The sequence below is a fragment of the Gopherus flavomarginatus genome, chromosome 17 (genome assembly GCF_025201925.1).
Source record: "Gopherus flavomarginatus isolate rGopFla2 chromosome 17, rGopFla2.mat.asm, whole genome shotgun sequence".
Classification (NCBI taxonomy): domain Eukaryota; kingdom Metazoa; phylum Chordata; order Testudines; family Testudinidae; genus Gopherus; species Gopherus flavomarginatus.
In genome coordinates this window covers 21,778,957-21,806,156 of record NC_066633.1, presented here as the reverse complement: position 1 = coordinate 21,806,156, position 27,200 = coordinate 21,778,957, and the positions used below count along the sequence as shown (strand labels likewise).

Here is a 27,200-nt window from a genome sequence, read left to right as displayed (position 1 = left end):
TAGACCTCTATCATATCCCCCCTTAGTCGTTTCTTTTCCAGGCTTCATCCACCCCAAGGAAGCCATAGGTAAAGCTCAGCTGAGTGCTGCTAGTTTAGAAAGCACTGAGGGTTCTTCCCAGGACCTATGGAGAATGACGAGTCACGTAACACTTTGTATATTTTTATTCTACACATTTTAATGAAACTTTTGTAATATAAAAATAGTAATTATAAAGAGTCTACCAGTAAAGGCAAGGATCAAAACAAAAGCCCAGTTCACGTTGTAGAAAGAACTTTTATGGATGAGCTGAAACTGGTGCCACTTGTGAACACTTCTCTGGGCGATGTGTGAGCCAGAGAAGAGCTCCGCACCCTACAATTAGCCTGTTCCTGGTTCCACCCAGAAGTGATTCTTCCAAGACTTATTTAACTCTTGTAACCCCTTTGTGGCACCCATCCCTATTAGTACAAGATCAGTCACACCAGAGAGCCAGACATTTGCCAAGGGGTTGACTAGCCCACTTGACATTGCTATGCCACGTAGTACAGGCCTGTTTCAGCATTTAGGTGATGAGTGACCCCATGCCATCGCGATTCTATGGCTGTAGCCCCCATCGCAGACAATGAAGTAAGTGTGGATTGGCCATCCACAGACCCGGAGGGCGAGGAGCCACTCCTCCCAACTGACTACACAACCCCCTCAAGACTATGACGTTAAGGGACTAGTTTAAACAGTTCACCCAGTAACGAGTGTGGGGCTAGAGAAAGTCCTGGGAAGGAAAGGCCTCTGGCTTGCTGGTTAACATTGTTTTATGGTTCAGTGCAAAAACAAAAGGCTCGGTAAAGTGCAGAATTCACAAGCTACAGGAGGACAGGTTTACACAAGCGATCTGTATAGCAGACAATGTCAGTCAGCTCCAGCATGGTGCAGCCTAGCTTGGAAGGCTCCCAACAGGTCTGTGCACTCTATGCTGGTTTTTGATGGCGATGAGCACAGAGTAACTACATTACAGTCTGATCACCAACTTCTGCCCTGACTTACCTGCAGCAAACAGGAGTCTAGAGGTTGTAAGTCAAGGCAGAAGTTGGCCCATCTATGTATACTACTAAGGAACAAAGCACAATGGAAATTAGAGCAGTTTTTAGCCAGACCAGCAGAGCTCAGTTTTCGTACACATACTAAAGGCTGATTGTACAGTGTGTCAGCACACTCTGCACTTGCCCCAGATGAGTACCTAGCTTTTTAAACAAGTCCCTGCTGGTGTTCGGTCAGTTGTTACTATCCACATACACATTACTCCAGGAGGAACTAATCTTGGCACAAAACGTTTGGTTTTTACGTTCTTGCATTGTAAGACAATCAGGAAAATTACTTCCCATCTTCACTAGATACTATATGTCCATTAAGATCTGTTCAAGAGCTGATAAACTCCTTGGTAAAACTCCTGTAGAAATCCATCATGGACCATCTATAGCCAGCCCTGACCATTGCTGTGGGTCCCTTGCTAGTTTCTAAGTACATTAGCAAAAGAACAGACCATCTGCTCCTTAGAGTGACCCTGCCTATTCCTCATCCATGGTAACAATCCATGTTTGCCATCATGACTTGCTGTGGGAAGGAGGAACAGATGTCAAATGACAGCTTTAGAGAATAGGGGCACGTGAGCCCTGCAGCACCTAAGGATTGGGGTTTCATACAATTGTCCCTGAGTAACAAAAGCTGCAAAGCACAGACTATTTCCTGAGGGGATTTTGTTAGTCTCGTTTTCCCATTGGAGATGGGGGCACCCAGTGCTACAGCTCAATTATGACAGCAAAGCCTACACAACACTTAATAGATTTGCCCAGCCTTACATGGAAGACATTACGCTTGGCCGGCTCAAAGTATTGAATTAGAGAGTTTTAGTTGTACTGCAGAATAGTCCAACTGTGCCACTGAAAATGCAGAAATGCAGCTTTATTAACTTGCTATGTGCTTGACTGCCGTTCTCATGGGCGAGAAAAGGATGCAGCCATTTGACGTCTTTTGAGCACATGGACATCACCAGTCCAGTCCACCCTTTTGGAAAGTGAATCTAGTGCTGTTCTCACTATAGAATTGAGCAAACCAGCGCCTGTGCCTTGGGATCGCAGAATCTTCTTTTACCAGCAGTGGTTTAGACAGATATTGCTTGTTGTTCCAGATCATGATATCACGTTCAAACTGTGGGGAGAAGAAACAGAATCATTTTAAATATATGGAACTTTGAACTAGGGGCTCATTCATGCTATCAATCCACTGGTGATGCTCATAGTACCATACATTGGTGTTTCTAGCGATCCCACTGGCTCTGAAGCAAGCTCAAGTATTCAGCTTTTGCTGGCTCTGTGTTTTGAGTGTTTATTAGCCACAGAGAACATAAGAACGGCCATACTGGGTCAGACCAAAGGTTCATCTAGCCCAGAATCCTGTCTTCTGACACTGGCCAATGCCAGGTGTCCCACAGGGAATGAACAGAACAGGGAATCATCAAGTGATCCATCCCCTGTCGCTCATTCCCAGCTTCTGGCAAACAGAGGCTAGGAACACCAACCCTACCCATCCTGGCTAATAGCCATTGATGGACCCATCCTCCATGAATTTATCTAGTTCTTTTTTGAACTCTGTTATGGTCTTGGTCTTTACAACATCCTCTGGCAAGGAGTTTCGCAGGTTGACTGTGTTGTGTGAAGCATCCCTGCATCCTCACCAGACAAGCTTGGGGGATCTTTAGGGATTCATAGTGCTCTTTTCTGCCCAATTTTCTTTATCAAAAATCTTTTTTGGGTTCACCTGGGATCTCTCAACATTTCTGTCATCCTGGAGGCATCGACCCTTAGCACCACTCAAGGTTTAGGAGAAGAGTTTATTTTTAGCACATCTCATAGGCCTGGGTTACACTAGTAGGGTGGTCCGGGGAGGTCGAACTAAGATACTCAACTTTAGCTACACTGTTCGCGTGAAGTCGAAGTATCTTAGTTCGGCCTACTTGTCCGTCCTTACGGCGGTGAGTCGACTGCCATGACTCCCTCGTTGACTCCGCTTACTCCTCCTGTCGAGGCGGAGTACGGGCGTCGATAGCGGATCGATTTATCGTGTCCAGACAAGACGTGATAAATCAATCCCCCAATACATCGAACACTACCTGCCGATCCGGTAGGTAGTACAGACATCATAGGCTTCAGGTGCTGAACGAAAGCACCAAGCTGGTGTGGGGCTACTCTTGCCATGTATGGGGCCTTTTAACAACTCTGTAACACACAATATGTATCCATCCACAGGACCCGCAGAAGGGTACAAGGCCTCTGGCAGCCCAACATGGGAGGCCTTTTTTAAGAGCAGCTTCCCTCATGGTAGAAAATACCCTAGAAACCGGGCCTTCCCTTTAAGATAGAGGATGATCCAATTCAAGGGTTTGAGCATGTCAGGCGGGTAGCAAGAGCTCGCTGGGAGAGGCAGGCTCATGGCTAGGTTCCTGACTATTAAGGGCTTTAACAACTTAAATTCCCCCCAAATAAGATTAATGGAGCTCAATTTGCAGTGCAGCCATTGGAGAGACTAGTATTGCTCATACACCTTAGTAACACATGCAAGGTCTGACATTTGCACTTGTAGCATGCTTATATTGGACCCTTGACACAGGCTCCAGCCTAGAAAACGCCCCCCTCCCTCCTTCCCTTGCAGAGCTACCATCAGGGCTGGCTCCAGGCACCAGCTTAGCAAGCAGGTGCTTGGGGCGGCCACTCCAGAGAGGGGTGGCAGGTCCAGGTATTTGGTGGCAATTTGGTGGAGGGTCCCTCACTCCTGCTCGGAGTGAAGGACCTCCCGCTGAATGGCTGCAGATCGCGATCTCGGTTTTGGGTTTTTTTGCGCTGCTTTGGGCGGCAAAACCCCTGGAGCTGGCCTTGGCTACCATGCCAAGTGAGAGCAAACAGTCTCCAGCTTTTATCCAGTCTGCACAACCAGCTGTAAACTGAATCCAGGCTTTGTGGGAAATAAGTCATTGAGGGAATGTCAAGGCCCATTGTTGGCAGGGACTGTCAAGCCTCTGCCAGAGAGGGAGTCGCCAGTCCCAAATAGCTGAGTAGCGCCGAGAGGCTTTCTTGGGGCAGTGTGTGCTGACAGAGAGGTGTGGCGGTCTCAGGAAGGGACTCTGAGCTCAGATGGGGTTTTTAGAGACTACCAAAACAAAATCAGGCCTTTGCCATCCATCACGCACTCTCCACCCGAGAGCACCTTGCTTCCGCTGCTGGCTCCTTCAGTTGCCTCAGATGTTGTGAAGCTGGAGCTGCTGTTGAAAGGGCTGCAGGCCCTGGCAGGGTGCTAGTCCCTGGTCAGAGAGGTCCCAGATCATAGCAATGAACAATGCCCTCTGTCACTGCTCTGGTGGGTGAGGACCAAGGGCAATGCAAGATACAGGCATCAAAACGCCAGCACCCAGCACCAAGGGTTGTGAAGCCCTGGAAGGAGCTGGTGGAGCCCAAATTATGCCCTCAAGCTTCCCCTTGCTCAGAAAATGTGATCTGAGGTGGGGGAGGGTCTCCTCTCATCAAAGATTCCTGACAGCAACAAAGCCCAGGAACTGCTAGTCTTCACCTAGCCACACACTCATGGGGTCCTTGATACATGATGCAGGACTTCTGTGGTCATCCCGGCCCTTGCCTCTGGTCAGCTACTGCCAAATTCTGTCCTGGGACTAACTGCGAAAGCCGGTGGAAATTTCAGCGAGTGCAGCACAGTGCTGCCTTGCTTGTGAACAAGGCAGGCTAGGGCAGTGTGCAATGCCTGGGATCTGCCCCAGCCTGCTCCTCACTCCCACTGGCAGTGTTGGGTGCCAGATACCTAGTGCCCCTCGCCTTCAGCAACAGCTTCCCTGAGGCCTTTGGAGGCCAGCTGTAGTCAGAACAGCTTTTTATCTGGCCCAGGGGAGGGGTTGGCACCTAAAGCCCATGGGCTTTCAGAGCACCGAGGGGGCAGGGCAAGCCATTCTTGCCTCTGGCCTTCACTTCTGCCACATCTGTGGAAGCCAAAGCCAGATACACCCAAGAAATGAACCAAGAGGCAGCTTTGCTGCCTGCCAGCTCCTGTGCCTTTAGCATTCAGCCTCCTGGCCTGGCTACGTGTCTGCCCTGTACATTTGCAGTATTAACAAAGGTTGGAGGCACAGGGGAACTAGCACCACTTGTAATCCAAGCCCAGACACTGCAGCGCCACGTGCCACAGAAAGCAGCTGGTGCCAAGACAGCAAGTGGCTTGGCAATATTGACAGAACCCCCTTTAGAAGCAATTCTTTGGGTACATCTGCACATCATGCTGGGGTGGGGGATAATTCCCATCTTGAGAGACAGCTGTGCGCTAGCTCACTCAGCCGTGTAGCCTTGGTAGCGCTGTGGGAGGGATTAGCTGCTCTGAGTCGGTACCAGTGTCCTGGACAGGCGCAGACTCAGAAGCGTCCCCCCCCCAACCCCCTGCTGCCACGCTACACTCCAGAACCACTGAGGGTAAGTTGCCTCTCGATGGGCGTCACAGGCCAGCTCGCCGTGCAGCCGTACCCTGTGGTTTACCTGAATGCACTCCACTTTCAGAATGAACTTGGGGATCACCGCTGGCATGCTGCGCTGATAATAGATCCTGTGGACAACGTGCTGCAGGAGAGGCTCCACAGGCGTCACGCTTTGAAGAATGATCCCACGGCCCAGGAAAGCATGTTCAAAGGTCAGGTAGACCAGCCCCGGCCCCACCTTCAGACAGAGAAGGACGTCAGCTCATTCTCTTCACTCAGGAAGGCTGGGGCGGGGAGTAGGGTGACCAGATATCCCAATTTTATAGGAACAGGCCTGATTTTTGGGTCTTTTTCTTATATAGGCTCCTATTGCCCCCCAACTCACATCCCGATTTTTCACATTCACTGTCTGGTGACCCTAGTGGGGAGGAGAGGAATCCTCACTGCCTATGGCCTGAACATATTTCTACCAGGTCCAGGGGTCACAGCCTGGATTTAGGAGCAGGTTCGCTGTCCTGTGTGGGTCTCTTTGTGCTGCTCAGGCAGTGCCAGCCCTACGTCCCCGCTGGGGATGCCCCCAGTCAGGTAAGAGTCTCCACCAGGTGTAGGAGTGGGCCTAGCTAACACCCAGCTCGCCCCTGGTCATCTAGTCCAACCCCCTGCAGGACCAATCCCCCAACTAAATCATCCCAGCCAGGGCTTTATCAAGCCTGACCTTAAAAACCTCTAAGGAAGGAGATTCCACCACCTCCCCAGGAAACCCATTCCAGGGCTTCACCACCCTCCTAGTGAAAAAGTTTTTCCTAATATCCAACCTAAACCTCCTCCACTGCAACTTGAGACCATTACTCCTTGTTCTGTCATCTGCTACCACTGAGAACAGTCTAGATCCATCCTCTTTGGAACCCCCTTTCAGGTAGTTGAAAGCAGCTATCAAATCCCCCCTCATTCTTCTCTTCTGCAGACTAAACAATCCCTCTTTCCTCAGCCTTTCCTCATAAGTCATGTGCTCCAGCCCCTTAATCATTTTTGTTGCCCTCCACTGGACTCTTTCCAATTTTTCCACATCCTTCTTGTAGTGTGGGGCCCAGAACTGGACACAGTACTCCAGATGAGGCCTCACCAATGTTGAATAGAGGGGAATGTTCACATCCCTCGATCTGCTGACAATGCCCCTACATACAGCCCAAAATGCCATTAGCCTTCTTGGCAACAAGGGCACACTGTCGACTCATATCCAGGTTCTCGTCCACTGTAACCCCTAGGTCCTTTTCTGCAGAACTGCTGCCTAGCCATTTGATCCCTAGTGTGTGGCAGTGAATGGGATTCTTCCTTCCTAAGCGCAGGACTCTGCACTTGTCCTTGTTGAACCTCATCAGGTTTCTTTTGGCCCAATCCTCTAATTTGTCTAGGTCCCTCCGTATCCTATCCCTACCCTCCAGCGTATCTACCACTGGCTGGGTTGGCCATCCAGGTGTTGCTAACCATGACACTCTGGGAGAAAACCTGTGTTTTATCCCTGTGCAGGGCCGTTTCCCAGACCTGAGGCAGAGCTCTGTGTAAGCTCAAAAGCTTCTTTTGCCCACCAACAGAAGCTGGTCCAATAGAAGATATTACCTCCCTCCCCCACCCCATATTGTCTTTCTAAGACAGGAGCAGCATTTGGCAAGAGCGTGACACCCATTTTGCTCCCTTTTTCTGCAGGAGCTGCCAAGTGGGGTGTACAGCCACTTGTGTTAACCTTTGCTAAAGAGCTTTTTTTCTCAGTCTAGTCAGGGCCGTCAGCAAGTCCCTACCGTAAGGCCCTCCTCACCTTTCCTTGGCGGGAGACGACTGTATGAGCCATTCCCCACACACTGCGCATCCCTCTGCTGCCTAACAGGAAGAGTCCCTACAGCAAGGCCTCAGAAGAGGAGTAAGAATATAAGCCAAGCATTTTAATCAGCAGCGGGCTCTGTCTCCATTACGGAAAGGCTGCACCCAAACTCCGGGGGTGCATAGAGCCTGTTTGCAATGGAACAGGAGCTTCTAAACAGTGACTCTACCAAGATAAAACATAAGCTATAGAGCGCTTCAATTAGTGAAGCCTGTGCAGTGTAGCTGGAACAGCGCATAAGATTGGAAGCAGTATGGCCAACTCCAACTAGTCCCAAATCATGGGTCATACCCCCAAGAATCATGAGATTTTTTTGAGGGGATGGGGTTAAGAAAAAATGTTTATATTGAGTTGTTTGGTTGGCCTTGATTTTTGGCCTACACTCTCCCACCCCAGTGTGTGCATAGACAACAGCCAGTGTTGCCCACTCTCCCAACTGTATTGAGGAAGGTGATTTTGGCCCCACTATGGTTGGCTACCTGATGGTGTGGATGGTGCGGAGTTTCCCGCTTCTCCTCAGACTTCAAATTCTAATTATTTCCACCCCAGCCCCCACCTCAATTATCCACATTGTTCTGCCCCCTCCCCTCCAGGCCCGGCCCCTAGAGCTCCCATCCATTCTTACTATATGCATATTTTCTAATCATTCCCATGGCTTGTTTCTGACCCCTCTCCAGTTTATTGAAGTCCTTGAACTGTGGGCACCAGAACTAGACACAGGATTCCAGCAGCAGTTGCACCAGTGCCAAATACCTCTCTGCTCCTCCTTGAGATTTCCCTGTTTATATATCTAAGGATCAGATTAGCCCAGTGTCACGCTGGGAGCTCATGTGCAGATGATTGATTATCCATCTCCCCACCCCCACATCTTTTCTAGGGTCGCTGCTTCTCAGGATAGAGTCTCCCATCTTGTAAGTATGGCCGACATTTCTTCCGAGATGTGGGACTTGACATTTGGTGGTATTAAAGTGCATATTTTTTGCTTGTGCCCAGCTTGCCAAGCGATTTGGATTGCTCTGTATCAGAGATCTGTCCTCTTCATTAATTACCACTCCAATGTTTGTCTCATGTGCAAATTTTATCAGTAATTATATGATTTCTTCCAGGTCATTGATAAAAATGTTAAAGAGAGTAGGGCCAAGAACCAATTCCTGTGGGGCCACACTAGAATCACGCCCATTTGATGAGGATTCACCATTTATAATTACATCCGAGACCCAGTTTTTTATTCATTTGTGCCATACTGCTTTGTATCATTGCAATTTCTTAATCAAAATGTCACATAGTACCAAGTCAAAGGCTTTACAGATGTCTATTAAAGCATCACTTATCAACCGAACTTGCAAGCTGATTAAAAACAAACAAGTTAGAAATTTAGCCATATGGAGTGGAAATCCATCAGCTTCATGACAAACAAGTTAGACAGAATCTATTTTCCATCAACTCATGTTGACTGGTATTTATTCCCATCCGTTAAAACTTTATTAATCAAGTCCCATATTAGCCATTCTATTATTTTGCCAAGGATCTAGGTCAGCCTGCCTGGCCTATAGTTACTCGGGTCATCTCATTTACCCTTTTTAAATACTTGCACTGTGACAAAGATCCTTCTCTAATTTGGTGGGTCCTGCGCTTATTGGCAGATTTGCTCACCTCACAGATTCACCCTGTGGGCCGGGAAAAAGCCCAGAGACCTTCCCCTCTGGTAGAAGCTACAGTCCAGGTCAATTCCTCCTGTGTTTGATCAGGAGTTGGGAGGTTCTGGGAGAACCCAGGCCCGCCCTCTACTCCAGGTTCCAGCCCAGGGCCCTGTGGGCTGCAGCTGTCTTGAGAGCCTTCTAGAACAGCTGCACGACACCTACAACTCCCTGGGCTACTTCCCCATGGCCTCCTCCCAACATCTTCTTTATCCTCACCACCAGACCTTCCTCCTGGTGTCTGATAACGCTTGTACTCCTTAGTCCTCCAGCAGTTTGCCTACTCACTCTCAGCTTCTTGCATGCCTCTTGCTCCCAGTTCCTCGCACACACTTCCTCTCCTCTGGCTCCCTAGCTTCCTCTGGCCTGATGAAGTGAGCCCTTTTATAGCATCAGAGGGGCCTTAATTAGAGTCAGGTGCTTACCAGCCTCACCTGACTCTTAGCAGGTTAACTGGAGTCAGGTGTTTTCATTAGCCTGGAGCAGCCTCTGCTCTGGTCAGTCAGGGAACAAAAAACTGCTTCTCCAGTGGCCAGTATCTCTCCCTTCTACTCTGCTGTTCCCAACTGGCCCGGGTCTATCACGGCACATTAGCTTCTCTTTAGTCCTGTAGAACTTCCCGACTGTTCCATGCAAACCATAAATTTCTTCCATAGGTTTAGACAGAAACAAACCCAGTCACTCTAGGGTTGTTTCTCTTCCTGGTGTTGCTAATGTTTTGCATCTTCAATCCTCAGCACAGAGTTCACTACATGCATCAGTTCCCCTGGGTCGTGTTCTGGCCCTGGACATATGTATGAAAATGCATAATGTTTGCTTGCGCCCAGCTTACCTCTCTTTTCACAGACTTGTAACTGTGGCACAGGAAAGTCAAATTATTTAGCTGAAACCTAAGCAAGTTTGTGAGAAAGCCCAGACTACACTTCATTGTGCCCTTTAATCACTAGAACTTCCTTTGTTCCCGGTACTTGTGAGTACTGTTTTGTGATGTGTGTTACCTACCTGTCTGGCTCTAACTGCGAAATCCATCAAGGAGAAGTGCTTTCCAAACACTGTTAGACTGTGTTTAACCACTAACTGGGAACAGTGCTTGTTGGGTTCTGGCTCTGGCTGCCATTCACCCTAAAAGAGATTGAGAAGAAGTGACTCAGTCTGGAGCCATTGGGAAAAATACGAAACAAGACATATGAGGTAAGACCATTGTAGTTTGAGCATGTTGTAGAATATCTGAAGTGAAGTGGAAAGGGAAGAGGCTGGTCATATTTCTAAGGAGGCGTCATACAAGAAAGCATGGCTGGAGGGTTGAGGCCAAGTGAGTGCAAGACAGGAGAAGGGTGCTAAAGGTATGTGAGAGGAGAGACAGGCAAACGTTATGGAAAACTCTGAAGCAAAGGAAAGCTTGAACTGGACTTGCAAGTCAATGCAGTGACTCAGATGGAATAAATGTGTTCTGTTGATCCTTTTACCTTCCAGCAGTGCTTCACAGACTCCCACAGCCTGGAGTGTGTGTATCTCAGGTCAACTCCACTCATAAAAACTGGTTCATGCAGAAAAGTTAGATGAGCAAAATCTGCAGCATTTTCAGGGATTTCCTGCATGTGGGGAACACTAACTGTTACCAGACAGACACCCTCAATACAAGTTAATTTGTTCCAAGTTAGCTGTACATTCAGATACAGGCACTATATCTTTACAGTGACACTGCAAGATTGAGCCCCATGGCCCCAGGCACTGTACAGACATGACAGTGGGTCCTACCCCAGAGAGTTTAATATCTAAAAGACAAGACATAATGGATGGATGAGACAAACATGTGGGTACATGATGGGGTATCGTAGCACAGAATAGCAGGGTACAGCATTTAGCTATTTGGTAGCCATAACCACAACACATCCAGATAGACAACATGGAGATGGAATTAAGGTTTCTTGTATATTAGTAATTTAGGGTAAATTTTTACTGGGATGTTGCAGTTATCCTGAGACCGAGTATCATGAACCTGATAAAAGCAGAGCTGAAGTAAAGCCGAAAGAAACCCAAACATGTTAAGGTCTGGAAATGCAGTAAGGGCACCCACTCCGCCCTATCCCAGCACCACACCGTGACCATATTATTGTGAGCAAAGCCGTTTAGCACGTGTGCTCCCAGAGCAGATTTAACAATCAGTTTGAGGCCACCCCTGCCCACTGCGTGTCTCTTTAGCAAAAACTTGTAACAAGCTAATATTTGCCAGCTGCGTTAACCCACTCTGGAGCAGCAAACAGCAGCCTGAATAGATGAGCCAAGTAAGCAGAGTGTAGAATTAATTTGCACTTGCAGAGCAGTGCAAAGCCAACAGGGGTGTACACCCCAGTGTTCCGCTCCCAAATTCTCCCTCCCTCTTGCCCCCTACAGTCCCATGCACACCCTGCCCCAAAGCTCACATTATGCCTCATATTTTCAAGCACACACTCCCCAGTTTCCACTTCTCTGTTGAGTAGACACCAGACAGGTTTGGGGAAGAAATGCTTTGGATTAACAGTAATTTTGACCCTTAATTTTCATAAACAGAAGTATCAGCAGAGGCCGGTACATAAAAAGTCTTCAGAGAAACTCAAAGAATTCCCCTTATTGAAAACGGCTGCATCTCTCATTGTTCTCAGTCAGACAGAGGCCTGACAACTCTCAGTGAAGATGCCCTCTTTCAAAGTGGCCACCGCCTCCCATTGTTTCCAGTAAGAACCTTGCTAATCACCATTTTTGCTAAGAGCGGCCTGTGTCCTCATTTCCATGGAGAGCAATGGGAAGTGGCAGCCATTTTGAGAGAGACAGTTCTGTGCGGAATTCTGGGTAGCAGAACATTTGTCAGCTCAGGCCGAAGAAAAAACTTTGTTATGAAGGTTAATAGCAAAAGAGTTACCATCAACCATTAAAGTCTCTTCAAATTTATTTGTATGCACAAGATTTCAGTGAGTTTTAACCTGGGGAAGTTTGAAGCATCTGTGTTATTCAGGACTCAGAATCATTCAGAAGAGAGATCTCTTGCCAGTAGGTGTACATTTCATAGAGGATTCTTTTATAATCAACTCAGCTTTAAGTCAAACTAAATTAACAGATTCACTTGTCAATTCTCAGATTGTCCTTTCTATATTCAGAGAGCACATGCCCTACGTTTGGGGAGCTTATGCTGCATTCTCTGTACATAACGAAGCACGTGAATTCCTGCTTTACGTGCAAAGGCCAATAGACTTTAATTACAGAACAGCAAAATGGAGTCTCCACGATAAAGCCTGTGTTTTCCATTGACATGTCCTGGGCACATGCCACAAGAGTCAGTCTGACACCAGTCATCTGAAAAGAGTTACTGACAGTTCCAGTTAAGAAACAAGAAAGGCAGCGTATTTCCAAGGAATACAGGTTAGAGACAGGTTGTATAAGTGTTTTATGGCCACGTGAATTGGGCTATCTGAGATAGGCAACTGTCACACCAAGGGCTTGTGTTTATTTCCAAGTGCCATTTAATAGAAGAAGGGAAATGGTCAAGTCTTGCTCTGGGCTGAGATTTTCAGAGGAGCCTTAAGGAGTTGGGCACACATCCTCTTGGTATTCATTTGGGTGCTCAGGGCCGGTGCTAGCATTAAGGCAAACTAGGAGGTTGCCTAGGGCACCAAGATTTGGGGGCACCAAAAAGCGGTGCTCCCAATTTTTTTTTTTTCAGCATTCCTGGGCTGGACTGCCCGGCAGTGCACTGACACGTGGGACTCAGACTCCCTCTCCCAGCGCAGTGGCTGCTCCACTTCTCCCGGCTCCCAGGCTTGTGGTGCCAATCCGCTGTTTGAATTAGAGCGGGGCGGTGTGCTCCAGGGAGGATGCGGAGCAGAGGTGAGCTGAGGTGGGGAGCTGCCGCATGGCTCCCCGGGGGGGAACTGCAATGGGGGGGGTGCCTCAGGGCAGGGGGGGAGCTACTGTTGGGGAGGTGCCTCACAGGATGGAGGGGGGGCGAGGAGCTGCGACAGGGATGGGGGGGCACAAGGTGGAAGTTTTGCCTAGGGCACAAAACTTCCTTGCACCGGCCCTGTGGGTGCCTAACTCCCTTGAGTTTATTTTAACAACTTCAGCCACATCCACATGGCTGCACTAGCTGTTATAACTGCGTGGCTGGATCACACATCATAAGCAGGGCTCCTACTGAAGTCAATGGGAGTTTTGCCTGCACTGAGCTCCAGGAGAAAACAGCTGATACACAGCTAAGGCCATTTGCTAAGTGTTCTACCAGCTTCTCCCTTTCTTAACCATGTAAGAGTCAAAAATTAAGAGGGAAAGTTTCAAAGCTGTAAACTACAGTGCTTGTGCTCGTGACTGGCAGAGCTGGAGTCCACATCTGTTTTAGGTAGGTGTCAAGACTGAATCCCCACTCTGGTACTTTGAGTGCAGAAGGTGGGGGTCTGCAAGGACTCTACAAATTAATACTTGCCACTCCAGGCTTGTATTAAACTCCCAAGGTTACACCTTTTCTCTGACCTTGGCTTAGTAAACGCTGCCACCACTCAAATGCAAAAAAAACCCTGGACCCAGGAAGGAGCACTTGGGAATTCCTCCCTAAGGGGTACCCTCAAGCCTTTTCACCTCCCCTCCGGGGAACTGCTGAGAAGAAAACAAAGAAAATTAGCTGTTGCCACCAGCTAATGAAACAGCATAGGCACAAACCTCTTGGGACACAACAATTCAAATCCTGTTCTTAAAGAAGGTAAATTTTATTAAAAACAAAAAGAAAGAAAATACATCTGGAATTTAGGCTTTTGCTAGATTTTAAAGGAGCAATCCAAAATTTAAGCACCCAAAATAGCCTTTTTGGGGATTCAGCTTAAAGGTTACAAGCAATCAAAAGCAGCTGAGGTTGGCACAGAAGAGATCCACAAGTCAAAAATCGCGTTTATCTCAACGTTCTCTATCCAAATGATTCTTTCTAGGTATGGAAGATAATTTTTCATACCTGGTTCAAACCTTACAAACATTCCTGCTCCATGTCCCTGCAGCCCAGAAAGAACAACAGGCAAAGGGAAAGGTTTTTTTTCCCAATTTCATAAAGTTCTAGCCTTCCCATTGGCTCTTTTGGCCAGGTGCACACTTTTTTTTCTTTACCAGGGGGACTTTTTAACCCTTTACAAGTAAGCAAGCAGAGAACAGGTACCAAAAGGAATTTTACAGCTAACTGGCTGGCTGGGTGTCCATCAAAGGGAGCTACCCCCCTTTATTTATCACAATAGGTACAATTTCCAGAGCACAAAACCCCACAGGCATTACCCAGAGTCTGACCAGATGTAGTAGAAGTCTCCTACCTGAATGTGTGCATTGACAAAATGTTCTGTGTGGCCACAATACACCCACTCCTTGGAGGTGATCTCTTCCTGTTCTGGGACAGCCCACACTGGATCAATACCATCACAGTGGTACCAGACAAGTATCATTCCATTTATTTCACAGGAGGGCCATGCTTTAATCTTTGCAAAGTCTGGCACTGTGCAGGGGAGAAAGAGGTTAGTGCAGAGCAGATGGTGCCAAGTGTAATACTGTGTCATAGGTTCACTCAGCCCTGAGCTACAGCAAACAGCACAGAGAGGCAGAGTCCTAGCAGAGGACATTAGTGCTGCACAGCATCTCTTGTACTGGTTGTACAGGATCTGAAAGCTCTTACAGGACAATGCAGAAGGATGGTTTTTGTGGTTCATGTTCTCCCACGTCAGCCTGAAGATACATCTACACTGCAGCTGGGCATAAGCCTGGGCAGACAGACTTCCAGCGTGGACATTGTGGCACGGGCTAGTCAGGTGATCAGGGGTGTGTGGACCTGGGTAGCTAGCCCAAGCTGCTGCCCATGCCACAATGCCCACACTGCTATTTTTAACATGGTAGCTTAAGCCCCACTACCGTGAGTCTGTGCACCTGGGGCTGCTCTCAGCTGCAGTAGAGATGTACCCTTGGGGGCCCAAACTAGACAGGGTGGATATACACTGATGGGCTTTTAAAAATGTTTAACTGCGTTTTTGAAAATTTACATTAATTATATTTCTCATTTTAAAAATAAACCTGATTAAAATTAAATCTGAAGTTATGACAACCTATGCTAAGGCCTTAATTTACTGTATCATTCATTCAAGTTATTTAAATAAATAAAATAATTCACATCAATGAGCCCCCTCAATTAGAGGAGTTAAATCGTGTTCTTTTTAAATTATAAACAGAATCATTTTTTCACTTGAGGTCAACTCAAACTATATGACCATCTCACAATATCATGTCCTTCATAGAGTCATACGTTCCAGGGCCAGAGAGGACCATTGTGATCATCTAGCCTGACTTCCTGTAGAACACAGGCCAGTAACCTGCCCCAAGGTATTTCCTGGAGTAGAGTTTTTAGAAAAACATCCAGAAACAGATTCGTTGCTTTCACCTAGTTTACCAAGTGACTCAGATGGCTCTGTATCAGACACCTGGCTGCTTCATTATTCATCACCTCCCAATTTTTCTGTCATCTGCAAAATTTATCAGCAATGATTTTATGTTTTTTTGGGTCACTAATAAAAATGTTGACTGGCGTAAATCCCTGAGGGACTCCACTAGACGCACACCGGTTTGATGATGATTCTGCATTGAGAGTTACAGTTTGAGACTTGTCTGTGTCGATGTTTCCAGAGTTATATTTCCTTAAGAAAGTGTGTTCTGTGTCAGAACAGACAGGGCATTGCCCCTGCCACAAGCTTGTGAGCGCAGAGTCGTGGGGAGGGGGAGGAGAAAGCGGAGAATCACCTTTTTCAGCATATGGGATTGTAGTGCATTTTCCGTCTTCTCCCCGAAACTGCCACCCGTGGAATGGGCACTCAATACAGTTACCCACCACGCGGCCACCAGCAGCAAGATTGGCACCCAGGTGTGGGCAGTAGGCATCGACTACATATACTTGTCCATCCAGAGCACGGAATACAGCAACCTGTTCCCCTGCACAGAGAGAGAGACAAAAACCCATGGTTAGGCTGGTAACAGAGTGATCTCATTCTAGGAGTTTGGTCAATACGCCAGCTGCTGTATCGCTTCTCATATTTTCAGAACTGTAAAGCATTGTTTGCAGGAGTTTATGCAAGAGGTGGAGCACATCAGGGCACCCAACTTGTGATATAAGCAAGGAGGTTTCCAGCCGAGCAGTTCCCGTTCCAGATCTCTTGGATTCCCTCAGAGAAGGAAAGCAAGAGAATTACTAAGCAGTCAATGAAGCTGAACTAAGTGGTTTTCCTGTCAAAACAGTCCATAAAGGCTTTGAGAAAAGGCTGTCCTGTCAGCCCACTGGGGTCTAAAATGGTTGGCATTTTGGAGAATTGTATTACTATCTTAGATCAGTCAACATCTTAAGTGACACCAAGAAGTATCCCAGATGGTAAGACAGACTCCATACTTGGTCCTATTGACACACAGGAGCATATCTGCCCATTGCTACCCAGAGAATCAGCACTCACCTTTCTGTCCCCACGTCAAAAGGGTCATTTTCAGGATGTCATTAGGAGACCAGGACAACATTGCAGATGTTCAGTATAATCCTTTATTAACTTTTCTCCAATTTCATACTGCAGTTTACAGTGAACCTGCATAATATTAGGAGTGCTGAAGCCAACCATTTCTACAACTATTTAGAGTCTAAAAACTAACGCCTGATGTGAGGTATGTGCAGGTGGCCCAAAATCAAGGGAAATCCCAGTTTGGCATAAGCCACAGAAGCAAGATATAGTAGCTATAATTCCTGAGAAACAGATTCTCCAGGCCATCATGACTTAAAAGCTGGTTTAAACTCATATATACATATTCACAGAAAGTTCCTAAAGAAATGCAGTTGTTTTGTTCAGTTTCAAAGGATTTTAATTAGATGAAAATGAAAATTGATCAAGAAGGTATTTTCATTTTAAAAAGTTCCCAGAATTTTTAACTAACTCTAATCATGGCCTTTAAACATTTATCATGCTCATTTGCACGCAAGAAAGATGTTTGATTTATTGTAAACAAGATTTTGATCAAGTTGGGTTGGAATCGACCATGTAGGTTATAGATTGGATGGACCTATACCAGGGGCAGCTCTAGCTTTTTTGCCGCCCCAAGCACAGCAAGAAGGCTGCCTTCGGTGGCTTGCCTGCGGGAGGTCCCTGGTCCTCTGGATTTGGCAGCTTGCCTGCGGGAGGTCCGCCGGTCCCACAGTTCGGCGTACCCGCCGTCAAATTCCCACTGAAGCCACGGGACCGGTGGACCTCCCGCAGGCAAGCCGCCAAAGGCTGCCTGACTGCTGCCCTCGCAGGGACCAGCAGGGTGTCCCCCGCGGCTTGCCACCCCAGGCACATGCTTAGAGCACTGATGCCTTGAGCTGCCGCTGACCTGTACTGTGGTAGTTGTCTTCCATGGGAATGGGATATGGGGCAAGAAGCAAATGCAGGCTTGTTCCTCTAATAACTTTGTCCAGTCTAATTTTAAGATACTCAAATACATCTCACATTTAGGAAGATGTAATCTCAAGTACCCAGTCTTGGGTTTCTAAAAGTGAGGGGCTTTTTGTGGGAGGGAATGGGGGATGGGATGGGGGAAGGAGAGCCACATGGCAATAAAGTTTGATTAGGAAAAGGGAAGGTTAGTTTTAAGGAAAAGACAAAACACAAAACAATAGCTGGAGAGAAGTTCCCCCCACAATATGGCCATTGGCTTAGAGTGGAAGATGAATTAAATGGATGGATGGATGGATGGATGGATGGATGGGTGTGTGTGTGTGTGTGTGTGTGTGTGTGTGTGTGTGTGTGTGTGTGTGTGTGTGTGTGTGTGTGTGTGTGTGTGTGTGTGTGTGTGTGTGTGTGTGTGTGTGTGTGTGTGTGTGTGTGTGTGTAAGACAACTGAGGGGACTTAGACCCATCCCAGGAAAGAGAGTGGGGGCAATCATTTAAAGAAAGTTATGCAAGTCTGTCATCTGTTTAGGGATGCCGGCATGCAGGAAAGCACTACACATTCTAAGTGGCTGTCCCAGCATTCCTGGGGAAGAGGGCACGCTCAGAGTCCTAACAGAAAAACCTCTGATTTCAGAATGGCGGCTTCCTTCCCATTATCTACGGCAGCCATAGAAGAACACAGATGGGATTATTCTGGGTATGCTGTTTAGCCACAAGATGGAACCAAACTGCAGCCAGAGGAAGCTGACGACTATGCAGCTATGTATGCGTGTAGTGTAGTGTGAGCACTGTGATGCAGTAGGGACTGTCTGTGTGGGGAGTGGGAGAGCAGGGGAGGACTTTAGGGGATGGACGATGCCAGAGCCTGTAACCTGAGCTAGGTAAGGGAGGGGAAAGGTCAACACCTTTGCCCGGGAAGGGAACAAAGGAAGGGAGCGGCAGGAGGGAAGCAGTTGGAGTTTGGGGCTTGGGGCTGTGTGGGCGGAATTCAGGGTATCCTAGCTAGGATCCAAGCACCCTGAAAGCCCAGAAGGACTCGGTGGAGGGGTCCTGACTGTGCCTGCAAGCCCTGCTGTAACCTGTGTTCCTGTTGTCCAATAAACCTTCTGTTTTACTGGCTGGCCGAGAGTCACTGTGGGTCCCAGGAAGAGGGGTGCAGGGCCGGACTCCCCCACACTCCGTGACAACTGGTGGCAGCGGCGGGAGATACTGCACCCCGTGGACGGCGCTTCCTGCAGTAAGTGACTGGGGAGCAGTAAAACGAAGGGGTGGTTAACCCCTGGGAGTGTGTGCCCAGTGAGAAGGACTTTGCAGTAACAGGGTCCCCCGGGGGATTGCAGCGAGCGGTCCCAGGGGCGGAGGAGTCTGCAGCTCGACCCTGGCAGAGAGGTGGTGACCTCACGAAGGGCTGGTGCACTAGGGGTCCCCCTGGAAACCGTGGGGAGCGGCGAGCACCCCGGCCTGTGAGTGGCCAGCAGGAAGATGTATGCCAAGCGGTGCAAGTGTGACCTGCTGGAGTTGTGCAAGCAGAGGGGGCTGCACCCAGGGAGACGCACCAAGGACCAGCTGATTGCCCAGCTGGAGCAGGGAGACCGTATGAATGAACGGAGCCCTGTCTCTGAGGGAAGCAGCCGAGCAGATGCAGCGCAGGCACCAGTGACTGTCCCCGCTGGGAGTGGTCAGCCGGCAGACGAGGGCTTCCCGAGACCCCCCCTTCCGAGGCGTAGAGGAAGGGCGGGGAGGAGCCCAGTGTATACCGAGGGCACCGTGACACCCCCGGCCAGCAGGGGAGCCTCCCGGCGAAGCTCACCCCCCAGCAGGGGATCCTCCCGGCAACGCTCGGCATCCGTGGAGCGGAGGCGGCTGGAATATGAAAGGGAGCTGAGACAGGAAGAGCTCGAGTTAAAGAGGCGAGAGCTGGAGGAGAAGGCGAAACAGCGTGAACATGAGGAGAACCAGCGTAAACATGAGGAGAACCAGCGCCAGCGTGAGTGGGAGGAGAAGGAGAAACAGCGTAAACATGAGCTGGACCTGGCCCGGCTGAGGAGCAGTGAGGCTCCGGCTGCGGTGAGTGAAGGGGACCCAAGCCTACAAAGAGCTTTGATAAGCACTTGCTGCCCCGGCGTAAGGAGGGGGAGGACATAGATACCTTCCTGACGGCCTTTGAGAATGCCTGCGAGCTGCACAGGGTTGGCCCTGCAGACAGGATCGCAGTTCTCACCCCCTTACTGGACTCCACAGCCGTGGAGGTGTACAGCCGACTGAAAGGGGCGGAGGCAGGGGACTACGAACTGTTCAAACAGGCCCTGCTCCGCGAGTTTGGGCTGACTCCTGAGATGTACCGGAAAAAGTTCCGGAGCCAGCGTAAAACCCGTGAGGTCACATACCTACAACTGGTCAACCGGGCGCAGGGGTATGCCCGCAAGTGGACAGCTGGGGCCCAAACTAAAGAGGACCTGCTTGACCTATTCATACTGGAGCACCTGTACGAGCAGTGCCCGTCCAACCTGAGGCTGTGGTTGATGGACCAGAAGCCGGAGAACCCGCAGCATGCAGGCCAGCTGGCCGACCAGTGTGTGGACATTGGGAGGGGCAGGGAGATGACCCCTTAGTGGATCTATTCCCTGGGACAAAAGCTGGTTCCCCCCTGGAGGCAATTCCCCTCTCTGAGCAACTGACCCCAGGCCAGCAGGCTGAGATCAGAGGGGTGCTGCATCTGTACCGACAGCTGTTTTCCAACCAGCCTGGACGCACTAATTTGACTGTCCACCGGGTGGAGACCGGGTCACATGCCCCTATAAGATGCTCCCCTTTTCGGGTCACTGGTAAAACTGCCCAGGATCTTGAAAGAGAGGTCAGGGACATGCTGGCTTTGGGGGTGATCCAGCCGTCTTCCAGCCCTTGGGCCTCGCCAGTGGTGCTAGTCCCCAAGAAGGATGGGTCAATCCGGTTCTGTGTGGACTATCGAAAGCTCAATGCCATCACCGTATCTGATGCCTACCCTATGCCCAGGCCTGACGAGCTCCTAGACAAGCTAGGAGGTGCTCGGTACCTCACCACTATGGATCTTACCAAAGGCTACTGGCAAGTGCCGCTGGACGCAGATGCCAGGCTGAAATCGGCCTTTATCACCCCTCTGGGGCTCTATGAGTTTCTGATCCTGCCCTTCGGCCTCAAGGGAGCGCCGGCCACCTTCCAGCGCCTGGTGGATCAGCTACTGAGGGGGATGGAGAGTTTTGCCGTGGCGTATATTGACGACATCTGCGTCTTCAGCCAGACCTGGGAGGACCACATGTCCCAGGTTAAACAAGTCCTAGACCAACTCCGAAAGGCTGGGTTAACAGTAAAGGCTGAGAAGTGCAAGGTGGGGATGGCTGAAGTATCTTACCTGGGCCATCGGGTGGGGAGCGGCTGCCTGAAGCCGGAACCAGCCAAGGTGGAGGCGATCAGAGACTGGCCTGTTCCCCAAACCAAAAAGCAGGTCCAGGCCTTTATTGGGATGGCGGGGTACTATCGAAGGTTCGTGCCCCACTTTAGTGCCATAGCCGGCCCCATCACTGAACTGTGCAAAAAGGGGAAGCCAGATAAGGTGATCTGGACTGAGCAGTGCCAGGAGGCTTTCCGGGCGCTGAAGGAGGCTCTGGTTAGTGGCCCAGTTCTGGCAAACCCAGATTTTGACAAACCCTTTATGGTGTTCACTGATGCCTCAGACACGGGACTGGGGGCAGTGTTAATGCAGGAGGATGAAAAGGGGGAGAGACACCCCATCGTGTACCTGAGTAAGAAGCTGCTACCCCGGGAACAAAGCTACGCGGCCATCGAGAAGGAATGCCTGGCCATGGTGTGGGCCCTTAAGAAACTAGAGCCATATCTCTTTGGGCGACACTTCACCGTGTACACCGACCACTCTCCCCTGACCTGGCTGCACCAGATGAAAGGAGTCAATGCCAAGCTCCTGAGGTGGAGCCTGCTCCTGCAGGACTATGACATGGACATGGTCCATGTGAAGGGAAGTGCCAACCTGACAGCGGATGCATTGTCCCGGAGAGGGGACCCTGAACTTCCCCAGGTCACTGGGCAGAGTGACCCCGCTCAGTTCAGTCTCGAAGGGGGGAGAGATGTGATGCAGTAGGGACTGTCTGTGTGGGGAGTGGGAGAGCAGGGGAGGACTTTAGGGGATGGACGATGCCAGGGCCTGTAACCTGAGCTAGGTAAGGGAGGGGAAAGGTCAACACCTTTGCCCGGGAAGGGGAAAAAAGGAAGGGAGTGGCAGGAGGGAAGCAGTTGGAGTTTGGGCTTGGGGCTGTGTGGGCAGAATTCAGGGTATCCTAGCTAGGATCCAAGCACCCTGAAAGCCCAGAAGGACTCGGTGGAGGGGTCCTGACTGTGCCTGCAAGCTCTGCTGTAACCTGTGTTCCTGTTGTCCAATAAACCTTCTGTTTTACTGGCTGGCCGAGAGTCACTGTGGGTCCCAGGAAGAGGGGTGCAGGGCCGGACTCCCCCACACTCCGTGACAAGCACACATTGGTTTGGCTCGATCTTTGCCAGACAGGAAAGGATGTAGGTTCCTGGCAAGCTATGGTCAGAAGGTATTTGTCCAGGATTATTGGTGAGTCCCCTACCCCTCCCTCCCTGTCATGAGCAGAGGGCATTAGCCCTTGACGGACAGTGGCTAGAGAAGAGGTCTCAGCCAGTTCCTCATGCAGTCTCTCCTCTTCCTGGCAGCCTCATTCCAGGCTAAGCCGGCTGCATATTTATTTTTCAGGTACTGTGACAACATTTGCTAAGGAAATGCTATGTGGCATCATCCTATATTTGTGGGCAGTCAAGATAGTGTCATCTCAGCCTCTTGGAGATGCCTCAGATATTGCAGAGGGGTTGATGACACCAGCGCTGAGCCTTGCAGAACTGTACGGGAGGACTCGTATGTGGTGCACAGTGAAACCAGACAGTGGAAAGCACCCACCAGCAAAAACACGTCAACACCTGTGCACATACCCATCCTAATCAGCCTCTCAGTCGCCACCTCTGTAAAATGAGAATATTACTTTTCTTCTAGAGATTTAGCACCTAGATAGCATTCATTTGTAGATCTGCGGAGCATCTTATAGAGCCGAGTGAGCATTGTTAGCCCACTCTGCAAACAGGCAGATTGAGATGGAAGTTGCCTGACTTGCCCCACGGACACTGTGGATTAACCACAGGGCCGTGTTCCAATCTTAGTTCTGAGACAAGTTGTCATAAACAGATAGCTAAGGGTTAATGTCTCTTTCACCTGTAAAGGGTTAACAAACAGTGACCTGAAACACCTGACCAGAGGACCAATCAGGAGACAAGATACTTTCAAATCTGGGTGGAGGGAGTTTTGGGTGTGAGTTCTTTGTTCTTGCTCTGTTCTTTTTCTGGGCTCTGAGAGTGACCACACGAATCTCCAGGCTCTCTAATCTTCTGTTTCCAATTTGTAAGTACAACGGTAGAAAGACAATATAGGTTTTTACATTGTTTTTCCGTATTTGCAAATGTGGAGTCTGCTGGAAATAGTTTAAATTGTATTTTTTCTGGATAAGGCTGTTTATCCATTTTCTATAAGCTAAAAGATCCTGTAACTGTTTACCATCTAAATTGCAGAGATAACCCTTTTACTTTTTTTCTTTCTTTTTTTATTAAAAGTTTTGCTTTAAGACGTGTTTGATTTTGATCTCCTAGTTAAGGCTCAAAGGATCTGAGTCTGTGTACACCAGGGAATTGGTGGGGAGAAGGGAAAGAGAGCGGGCAGGGGGAGAATGAGTTTCCTCTTTGTGTCACATTCAAGGAGCTTGAACCTGTATTGCCTGAGGGAGGGAAAGGTAAATTTCCTCTTTGTGTTAGATTCACGGAGTTGAATCATGTGGATCTCCTAGTGTACCCAGGGCGGGAAAGAACTGGGAGGAGGTAAAGAGGGGGGAGGGAATGGTTTATTTCCCTTTGTTGTGAGACTCAAGGAATCTGGGTCTTGGGGGTCCCCAGGGAAGGGTTTGGGGGCACCAGAGTCTATCAGGCGCTCTACTTAAGTCCTGATTGGTGGCAGCCTATCAGATCTAAGCTGGTAATTAAGCTTAGGGGAATTCATGCTAGTACCCATATTTTGGACGCTAAGGTCCAGATTTGGGAATTATACTATGACACAGGTTTGCTATATAATCCTGGGCAAATCACTTAACCTTCCCATTCCTCAGGGAAACAGAAACGTACCCAAGTGCAGAATTACTTGTTAAACTTGTAGTGGTGAATTTCCAAGACTTAACTAAACAGGAGCAGTTTTTAGTCCTAGTCTATAGTGGAATTAGGCAAGGCCATCCTTAGCCATAGGCAGAACAGGCAGCCGCCTAGGGCACCACCAGGTCTGGGGGCACCGCTCTGCTGGGAGCCCGGACAGATGGAAAGCAGTGGAGCATGTAAGAGCAGGGCTGCTGGGTCCTAGAGAGAGCCGAATGCAGCACAGTCTGAGGGAGGGGATTGGCTGCTGGGGTCTCTGGGAAGGGGTGGGGGAAGGAACTCACCTGTGAGTGTGACTCTTTCCCCTGGCGTGAGGTGAGGCAGGCTCAGTGGCTCTGGCAGTATCCTTTGTTGTCCCCCATAACGTCCATTCTTCTCTCTTCTGCCCCACAGAGCACCCTCCCGTTTCTCTCCCCCCCCACAGAGCACCCCTCTCTCCCCCATTCCCTCCATCTGGGCTGGGTTGGGTGAGGTGCTGGTGGGGGAGGGGAGGCTGGCTGGCTGCTTGCTGAGGATTGAAAGTGAAAGCCAGGATTGGAAGGGTCGCACAGGACTGGGCTGGGGATAGCCAGATAGCATGTGCAAAAAATCAGGACAGGGGGTTGGGGTAGGGTGAGCAGCTGTCCCACTTTTATAGGACCAGTCCCAATTTTGGGGTCTTTTTCTTATATAGGCTCCTATTCCCCCACTCCCACCCTCCATCCTGATTTTTCACACTTGCTGTCTGGTCACCCTAGGTGGGGGTAATTGATGCCTATATAAGACAAAGCCCCAAATATCAGGACTGGCCCTATAAAATCAGAACATCTGGATCTGGTCACCCTAGCTGGGGAGCGCGTCTCTCCCCCGGGCTGGTAGCGATCCATCTCATCCAGGGGGAGCTGCACAGGGCAGGATGAGCTGCTGTGGCTCCAAGGGTGCCCCATCCCTAAGATCAGATGCTATGCTAACTTCACCATGGTCTGTTGGCTGGCGGTGGTGCCCATTGGCATGTGATCGGACCTGAGAGTTTGCTGCTGCTGTTGCCACTCTGCACCCCAAGAGGTGGATTTTGGGGTCCTGCAGTTTTCCACCTATCTCCTCCTCTACTGCAGTTGTTGGACCAGCAGGCTGGGAGGTGAGCCAAGCATGAAAGCAGTACTGTGTTGCCATTTAGATTGTCATTTAACAAATTTGTTTGCCAAAAATGTTTGCTAAGAATCCTGAATTCAATTTCAAGATATTTAAAAAAAAAAAATCAATATCTTAGCCAAAAACAGAAAATTAAGTTGTTGACAATTATTTGTGACAAGTTTAGTATGGGGAAGGGAGTGGGCCAGTTTTCATCAGAGAAACAAAAAATGTTGACTCACTTTCCTATAGCCTGTTACTGCTAAGTAGAGCCCTCCAACAACTGTAATATGCTCATCTCCTTACTAGTGTATAGAGCAGGGGTCGGCAACCTATGGCACACGTGCCAAAGGTGGCATGCGACCTTATTTTTGATGGCACGCAGTGGCGGGCTGAGTGGCTCAGCCCGCCACTGCTCTGGGGTTCCAGCTGCTGCCCCATTACCACCTGGGGTCCTGGCCGCCAGCCCCACTCAGCACCTGCTGCTGTCCTGGGGACCCCCAAGGAACCCCAGGCTGGCAGCGGGCTGAGCAGGCCGGCGGCTGAGACCCTGGCTGAGCCACTCAACCTGCTGTTGGCCTGGGGTTCCATTCACTCAACTGGCAGCGGGCTGAGCAGGACTAAATTCAATGAAATAGGAAAACAAGAGAACTAACAACAAAGTGCAAAAACCTAGAGCAGCGATCCCCAAACTTTTTCATCTGGCAGGCACCAGACGAAGGACCGTGGTGGCGGACGAGCATCTGCCGAAATGCTGCCAAAATTCGGCGGCATTTTGGTGGCGACGTCTTTGGATGATGCTGCTTGTCGGTGGCAAGTGGTGTCATCCAGAGGCGTTGGCGCTGAAATGCCGCCGAATTTCAGCGGCATTTTGGCAGATGTTTGTCCTCCGGCCAGTACGCGGGTGCACTGAGAGGCCCCTGTGGGCACCATGGTGCCCGCGGGCACAGCGTTGGGGACCCCTGACCTAGAGAGCCTCCTGAAGCATGGTGATCATTTTGATTTAAATGGACTTGAACTGTACAAAGAATTGAGTTGTTGCCACATGCAAAAATCGATGATGGACATTGTACAGTTTATACATACCAGTTTATACATACCAGCAAACTTGTTGACATATATCCTAATGTGTACATTGCCACTCGTATTCTACTGACAACCCTGTAACAGTAGCATCAGGAGAACGGAGTTTCTCAAAACTAAAGCTCATTAAAAACTATCGCCGCTCTACAAGGAGTCAGGAACACTTGACTGGTTTTGCTATTCTTGCAATCGAACAAGACATCACTTTGTCTTTGTCATACAATGACATTATTACTGATTTTGCAGCCAAAAAAGCCAGAAGGATTGCTTTTAATTAAAAACTAATCCTTGTTTTAATACCTCTTCATATACATTTCCAATAAAATGTTGAAAAATTATATTATTTGCATCATTCTGTCAAATCAGAATTTTTTCTATAGTGCTACTTCTTTAGTGCTAGTCCATCAGCATTACAGTGTGCTTAATTAAGTTAAACTGGTTTTAATAACATGCATGTGGCAAGTTTTCCAATACTGTAAGCTTATGTTTGTGTTGCTAAGAGCAAGGCAGGCATAGGAGCACCAGTTTAATAATCTTGCCTAGGGCACCATAAATCCTAAGGACGGCCCTGGAATTAGGGATAGAGTTTATGAGTTCTGGCCTCCCCCATCTCTACTTAATCCCTTGATTTTAGGGAAGCTGCCTGTTTCAGTCACAGAGGATAAGATAGGTCTTTCACAGAAATATTTCATTGTGGTACAAATGTTTCTCTGGGCTAAGAAAACAGTGCATGTTGAACAGAATACAGAGACAGAAAGCAATAGATACAGGTAATATCTAACTAGCACCGGCAGATAATTTTAAATTTAAGAAAAAGTGTCTTCCTGACAGATAGGAAAACCCTGTTTGCCTCCCTGGTTCCAACAGAGTCTTGGAGAAAAGGATATTCAATAAAATGTCTGGGGGCGCTGAAGCCAGAAAGTCTGTTATAAAAACACTTCTCTGCTTTTCCCTCTCTCCGTGGCTATGTACAGACAGATGGCCTTCACGGGAGCAGGTGGAAGAGCTGACACAGTGGTTGGCCCTAGTCCTCATTTCAGACCATTAGAACCCTGCATGGCAATGTGGGGGGGCGGACAGTGACCCATCGGACACTGTCCTCTGGAGAGGCCAGAAGCTTGCAGTGTTGGGGACAAGACCCTGCAAGTGGGAAGAGGAAGAGACAGCCCGGAGAAGAGCTCTGGCAGCCCAAGAAAGGCCACAGGAAGAGGCCCTTGGCTAATATT

At 49.1% G+C, this 27,200-nt stretch overlaps 1 protein-coding gene across 1 annotated transcript in view; it reads right to left on the bottom strand.

Annotated features, from left to right (window-relative positions):
* Nucleotides 1-232: 232 nt before the first annotated feature.
* The window catches only part of LOC127036286 (cholesterol 7-desaturase nvd-like), a 47,015-nt gene continuing 20,047 nt past the window's right edge, over nt 233-27,200 (bottom strand). Inside the window, exons 2-7 of the mRNA XM_050927100.1 lie at nt 15,863-16,051; nt 14,395-14,573; nt 10,543-10,668; nt 10,079-10,198; nt 5,565-5,741; nt 233-2,184 (exon numbers count right to left, since the gene is read on the bottom strand). Of these exons, the coding sequence (XP_050783057.1) occupies nt 2,023-2,184; nt 5,565-5,741; nt 10,079-10,198; nt 10,543-10,668; nt 14,395-14,573; nt 15,863-16,051 (953 nt within the window). The 3' untranslated portion in view covers nt 233-2,022. The remainder of the gene's footprint in view (nt 2,185-5,564; nt 5,742-10,078; nt 10,199-10,542; nt 10,669-14,394; nt 14,574-15,862; nt 16,052-27,200) is intronic.